The 7,352-nt window shown below is 34.7% G+C and overlaps 1 protein-coding gene across 2 annotated transcripts; it reads right to left on the minus strand.

Annotated features, from left to right (window-relative positions):
- Positions 1-2,266: 2,266 nt before the first annotated feature.
- LOC107653572 (uncharacterized) lies at positions 2,267-5,035 on the minus strand. Of its 2 annotated transcripts, XM_016440310.1 has the most exons (4): positions 4,527-5,035; positions 4,114-4,177; positions 3,034-3,825; positions 2,267-2,787 (listed from the first exon to the last, which is right to left on the minus strand). In XM_016440310.1, the coding sequence occupies exons 3-4, from the start codon at positions 3,703-3,705 to the stop codon at positions 2,668-2,670; spliced, it is 792 nt and encodes a 263-aa protein (XP_016295796.1). In that variant the 5' UTR covers positions 3,706-3,825; positions 4,114-4,177; positions 4,527-5,035; the 3' UTR covers positions 2,267-2,667. The 2 variants fall into 2 exon arrangements, with proteins under 2 accessions (XP_016295796.1, XP_016295795.1); XM_016440309.1 differs by lacking the exon at positions 4,527-5,035 and having other exon boundaries at positions 4,114-4,412.
- Between the last annotated feature and the right edge of the window lie 2,317 nt (positions 5,036-7,352).

Consider the following 7,352-nt stretch of genomic DNA (forward strand, 5'->3'; position numbering starts at 1 on the left):
CCACCCCCGTTAAAAAAAAAAAAAAAAAAGTGGGCTTCCCCAAAGTCCACGGTATAGTTCGAACACTGATTATAACCAAGGCAAAAAGCAGGTCCAATGAAGATGGACACTGTTAGTGTTGTATTCTGATCAGATCTACACGGGCATGTGAAGTTACAATTCATCACAGCCAGAAATCCAAATAACAAAATGCTCAGTGTAACAGAGCAGACGGCATCAAACGTTTACAGGATTTCTGTAGCAATGACATCATCTGAAATAATTTGGTCTGCTTCTATCTCATATAGTCTGTAGTCCCGTTCACACGTTCTTTATATTCTGGACAGATTCACTTTAATGAAGAAGATAGTTATTATTCATAATGAATGAATGAATATGTCTTGAACATATCAATGGTGCAAGGAACATTTAGCACAACAATAATGAATATGGTGAATCTACAGTAGAGTTGCATATCTGTGTATTTAAAAGATCTGTATAGTTTAATAGACTTCAAATGTTCTCTCTTTTCTTTTTCTTTTCTCGTCTTATTTGTAGCCAAGATGAAATCGTGTCTGACAATTAAAAACCTTGAAAAGGCAATACATGCTTTGACCTCCTCAAGTCTTTCCCTTTCTTCTGCAAGAAAGAAAGTCAGAATTCTCAGTTTATATATCGCAATTATGACTTTTTTTCTCGCAATTATGACATAAAAAGTCACAATATGTTTTTAATTCGTGTTAGAAACAAACTCAGAATTCAGACAAAAAAGTCAGAATGGCAGGATGGAAACTCAGAATTGAAAGATGTAAACTTGGAATTGCGAGAAAGTAAGTCAGAATTCTGAGTTAATTATTTTTTTCTGATTATTTCTCTTGCAATTCTGAGAAGAAAAGTCTAAATTGTAAGGGAAAAAACCCTGTAAACATAGGACACAATGTACAATGTATTAAAATGAAAATAAATAAATAAACTGGATTACTGCACTGTCGTGTGTGTCAGTTTTTTTTCCCTTTTTTTGTTGTTGTTGCTGCTTTCACCCTGACATCATCATATTATTCTTCCAACTTTCACTTTCCTTCAATATCTTCGGTTTATTGTTATTATTGACATTACCTCAAAATATTTGTCATAACTTATGACCTGTAATGTAGGATAGTTTAATGATTAGTTTCAACAAAATATGAACTCTCACCACCCTCATGCTAACTTGACTACCTCAGAGAGCATAAAAAAAAACATTACAAGTCAAGCCATAGCTGTGGTGCATTAATAAGGACAAAATCGACTTGCTGAATATTTGCCTTTTCTTGATTTCATGCCATAAAATCATAAATGACAGCCTACCTGCTGCAACTAGTTTGAATTCACTTCGATGTTTGCAACTACCAGAGTCTGCACAGAGCTCTATGTGTACCATGTGTTCTTTTTTTTCCATTTGTAAAATAGGAAACCACACATTCTTTTCACCACACTCCTCTTTTCTTCATGGAACGTTTGGCAGCAGACATATAATATGATTTAAGCTATGCCTGCATGCGCAAAAGTGTTGGCCTTTTTTCTTTCTCGAATCAGCTGTGATAGAAGACGAGGTCAGGTGTTTGGCTGATTCTATGTCACTTTTCTGAATGGGAAACTTTTAACATGTAAACTTTACATACATCAATGTAAAGTTTGGAATTTTGAAGTTTTATGATTTAGACAATTGTCAATAAACAAAATGGAGAGACCAATATTGTTGCTTTACAAGCCACTTTTTTTCCCCTTTCTTAGACACTTTGCTCCTACCATTTTCTTTGCCAGAGAGCTGAGCATTAATATTGATCAATAATCAAATAATGCTTTTACCCCTAATTAGTTATTATGCTTATGTTATATGCCCTCACTATGCCAAATCCACACTGTAAAAAAAATTCCGTAAAATTTACGGTAAAAAACCGGCAGCTGTGGTTGCCCAGCTCCAGTTTTAACGTATTGGTGAGTGAAGCACCTGCTTCCTAAGACTTCAGAGAAGTTTTTAGCCTCTAAGCTAATCACTAGAGTGCTTAAGTTATCACACCCCTCGCTAAATCCTATAGGTTCTGCACATGCTTTGGTTTTCCAATATGTTTTGTGCTTTTGAGCTCTTCCTTAGTGGCTTTATATTGAGACAGAGGGGACTCGTATTACATAAGTTGCAAACATTCATTCATGATTAAGAATGGAACATAACACTTTTTTTTTGTAATAAACTTTTGTAAATCTTTAATAAAGTAATAATTAATGAGTTACATGATTTGGAGACGCATCATACTAACAGATTTGTTTCAGGAGCAAACTGCTGCTGGTTACTTCCTGGTGAGTGTTTGTTTGTGTCAATGTAAAAATATGTGCTTTGATTAACCACATTTTAACTTTTGTGGTTACCGAAATGCTGATTGAAAACATCGTGGAAATGTTACTTAATATAAAAAAATAAAACATCAACACTTCCCTATAGCCTACACGAGGCTACTTGTTTAATGTCCGCCATCAGTTTCAAGATGACTGGACTTGTAGAAACGAGTTGATTAGTGTGATTTTAAACAGTGAAGTGAAGATCAATCACTGAATTAAATCAGTCTAGACACTTTATTGATCTCTATAGAACAATTTGTCTTTACAACATGATTGATATCTTACACATTACATATTCACACATCATATCATCTACATATAGAGTGACAGCATGTCCTCATTTTGTGGCTTTTCTTCACTCCGGCAGACATCACAAGCTACAATGACTATAATACCAATGCTGAAGACAAGGAGCAGACCATATCCCCAATTCTGAAATGAATAAATGAGTCAATCAATACAATAAGATCAGGACCAATGGCGTTAAGACAGTTTTCATTTCGCAGATGCTTTTATTCAGTGACATCACTTATTAGAATTCTATTAGGTTTATGTGGAAATCAATGTAATTACGTGTCAGACAGTTAACAGCGTTTCAGATTGGGGTCCCATCATAGGGAATCAAACTGTCCTTGTTCTTTTGAGGAAACAAGGAAGTATTTGTAGTATTCAACTTACCTGTGAAGTGGCAATAAAGCTGAGAGTCAGAGCCTGTAGTTCGGTCTCATTTCTTCTTGGAACTGATTTAGTCGGTTTACACCATTTCACATGTAGCTGATCATCTGAAATATACACTCCATTCCAGTATGTGTCCTGACAGGCAACATAATCACCATCAAGGAGCACAAGAATGATCCATACAAAAGGTGGAATCAGGCAAAGAAAGAAATCTCTCCATTTTACACATTTTTGGAAACATTGTTTAAAATTTGGACAATTAGAGTACCATTCTTTGACATTTGGACAGTTAGAGGACGATTCTTTGAAATTTGGACATTTACAGGAGCATTCTTTGGAATTTGGACAATTAGAGGACAATTCTTTGACATTTGGAAATGTACAGAACCATCTTTTGAACCATAATTTGAAAATGTTTTTAAAAGAACATCGATCAGCGTGTTTAACTGGCCGTAAAGCAAGACACGTTAAAGCTAAAACAAAAAAAAAAGGTGCAGCAAAGATGAGGTTTGATACGGTTGCATTCAGCTCAACTTTGCACGGGCATGAAAAATCTTTATCAATCAAAGCTTCCAATGGAATCAACAAAATGCTCAATGGAAGAGAGGTGGAAAGAGCCTTTTTCCCCAGCTCGCTTTTAAATGGTTCAAACAGTTTTTTTGTTAAAGACATCTTACAGCACACAACAGGTAAATGTGATGATATTTTGATATCTTCTTTGTTTAATGTCTCAGGAAATGCTCATAATCTGGCATCAGATGCTCAGGAAATGTTTAAAGTTGGAGAGGTCTCCTACAATGAACAGAATAACAATTATTTATTTATTTAGTTCTTGGCCTATGCATGTCTGTATATATTTGCAAATATAAATTCCAATTAATTAACAAAAAAAATATTTCATAATAATTAAAACGGACAACTATTAACAATAATAAACAAAACTAACAATTACCAATACAACAACAATCTGTTAACTTTCCAAGTTAGATTAGAAAAAAAAAACACCCGTCTTTGCAGGAAACACATTGTCATTTTAATATGTAATAGTTTACATTCTTACAATGCATTATAGCCTTTTACCTTTTAAAAAATGAAGTGAGTCAGATTTTGGAGTTTGGTCTCATTTCCTCTGTTTTATAAGTCGCTGTGAACATACAATAGCATCATCAGAATCAAGAATGAAAGGAAATGTTGCTTTATAAAGTGGCAGACCTCGTGACTGATATAAAAATTAGTTTCACTTCATGAACACTTTGTGATTGCAATGTCAGCATTTTTGTAATCTGTGTGGCATCTTGGTTCATGATTCTAATAATCTTGTTTAATTTCTCAAAAAAAAACAAAACAACAACTATTCACACTTATCATGCAATGCTAAAATGTTACTATTTGTGTTATGGTACAGTATTGTTATTTTTAAGAAAGTTTACAAATATTTAGCACACTGCATAGTGGAAAGTACAAAATTACAAATTGTGTATGATTTAACTCACGGAGGAACTGGGCATCAGTTGTTCTTTCACTTTCTGTGCTGTGTTGTTGATAACTCAGCATATAATGCCAACAAGTCACATGCATTCAAGGCTATGGCTTTATTTTAATGGGGGGAGGGTTATGTGGAGTGTGGTTCGGGTGGGAAGCGTGTAATCTGCAATCGCTGACACGATAGCTTTTTTTGCGCAGTTTTTTTTTTTTTTTCGCTTTCACTTTCGAAATCGATCACGTTCAGTAGGAGGAGAGAGGAGGGGAAGGGATGCAAGGCCCTCATTTGGGGGGCATTAACATATAATGATCCATTAATATAGATAGATGCAGGGCAACAAAATAATTCAACTCAAAGTTCACATTTATAAACGATATTCTTTTTGAATGCATAACAACATACAGATTTATATAAGTCACAAAGTTTGTGGACACTGGACTAGAAAATGAATCAGATAAACATGAACCTATATTTAAAAAGTTTTTTTTCTCTCTCTCTCTCATAGTACAAGTAAGTCTGTGTTCCTTTATTCGTCAGTGTGGGAAGTGTGTTTGCATCCCTTTGTGTGTAATCATGTCCACCTTTGGATCAGCAAGCAGATTTTCCACAGCAGTCACAAATTCCCACATAGATAATTGGCAAGACGATGAAGACACAGCTCACACCATAACCATATATCTGCAGGAAAAAACAAAATGATATTGATTGAGGTTTGAGGAATGGTTATATGGTTCATAAGCACAGGAAAAATATATATGTACAAGAAAAAGAGAATCATTTTGTTCTTTAGAGGTACTTTCATTTTCTCGTCTGACACATTGTGAGATAAAAATAACAAATTTAATTGTTCTATTAAGATATTACAATGACTGGAAACACTCATACAGTCATATTTACCTGAGATTGATGGATATATTTTTGAGTCATATTTCGTAGCGCTGTCTCATTTCTGAATTTTTCGATAGGTTTACACCATGACCTGTTGAGCTGATTGTCAAACACGAAAATTCCCTTCCAATATGTCATGGCACAAGAAAAATAATCTCCATCGAGTAACAGGATGATGACCGTTTTTTTTTCTCTCTCTCTCTCATAGTACAAGTAAGTCTGTGTTCCTTTATTCGTCAGTGTGGGAAGCGTGTTTGCATCCCTTTGTGTGTAATCATGTCCACCTTTGGATCAGCAAGCAGATTTTCCACAGCAGTCACAAATTCCCACATAGATAATTGGCAAGACGATGAAGACACAGCTCACACCATAACCATATATCTGCAGGAAAAAATAAAATGATATTGATTGAGGTTTGAGGAATGGTTATATGGTTCATAAGCACAGGAAATATATATATGTACAAGAAAAAGAGAATCATTTTGTTCTTTAGAGGTACTTTCATTTTCTCGTCTGACACATTGTGAGATAAAAATAACAAATTTAATTGTTCTATTAAGATATTACAATGACTGGAAACACTCATACAGTCATATTTACCTGAGATTGATGGATATATTTTTGAGTCATATTTCGTAGCGCTGTCTCATTTCTGAATTTTTCGATAGGTTTACACCATGACCTGTTGAGCTGATTGTCAAACACGAAAATTCCCTTCCAATATGTCATGGCACAAGAAAAATAATCTCCATCGAGTAACAGGATGATGACCCACATTACAGGTGGAATCAGACATGATGTGAAAGCTTTAGGACAGCTCTGCTGAGTTTCATCATCTGCTCCTGCACAAAAAAGACTGCATTTCTCTCTAAAAGGCCTTAAAAAGAGGAACAATAATTCGAAAATGAAAAGAGCTGGTCCAATGAAGAGGCATGCTGTTAGTTGTACATTCAAATCATGTCTGCAAGGGCATGAGAAAACTACTGCTTCCATGAACTCCTCAAATCCAATTAACAAAAGACTCAATAGAAAAATGATTACAAAAGAATGTCGTTTCAGAAATGCATGTGTTTTCTTTAACACCGATATATCTGCAGGAAAAAACAAAATGATATTGATTGAGGTTTGAGGAATGGTTATATGGTTCATAAGCACAGGAAAAATATATATGTACAAGAAAAAGAGAATCATTTTGTTCTTTAGAGGTACTTTCATTTTCTCGTCTGACACATTGTGAGATAAAAATAACAAATTTAATTGTTCTATTAAGATATTACAATGACTGGAAACACTCATACAGTCATATTTACCTGAGATTGATGGATATATTTTTGAGTCATATTTCGTAGCGCTGTCTCATTTCTGAATTTTTCGATAGGTTTACACCATGACCTGTTGAGCTGATTGTCAAACACGAAAATTCCCTTCCAATATGTCATGGCACAAGAAAAATAATCTCCATCGAGTAACAGGATGATGACCCACATTACAGGTGGAATCAGACATGATGTGAAAGCTTTAGGACAGCTCTGCTGAGTTTCATCATCTGCTCCTGCACAAAAAAGACTGCATTTCTCTCTAAAAGGCCTTAAAAAGAGGAACAATAATTCGAAAATGAAAAGAGCTGGTCCAATGAAGAGGCATGCTGTTAGTTGTACATTCAAATCATGTCTGCAAGGGCATGAGAAAACTACTGCTTCCATGAACTCCTCAAATCCAATTAACAAAAGACTCAATAGAAAAATGATTACAAAAGAATGTCGTTTCAGAAATGCATGTGTTTTCTTTAACACCGAAGACAAACATTCAGTTAGTGGCATCTTTGTCTCATGGATTGTGGATACGATCTTTATATGGTGCACAGATCCCCTTCAATGAAGAAAATAATTTTGTTAATTTCAGTTTTTGAATCATTAAATTCTCACTTCTGAATACACACACACACACA

The sequence above is a fragment of the Sinocyclocheilus anshuiensis genome, unplaced genomic scaffold, assembly GCF_001515605.1.
Source record: "Sinocyclocheilus anshuiensis isolate Anshui unplaced genomic scaffold, SAMN03320099.WGS_v1.1 scaffold1079, whole genome shotgun sequence".
Classification (NCBI taxonomy): domain Eukaryota; kingdom Metazoa; phylum Chordata; class Actinopteri; order Cypriniformes; family Cyprinidae; genus Sinocyclocheilus; species Sinocyclocheilus anshuiensis.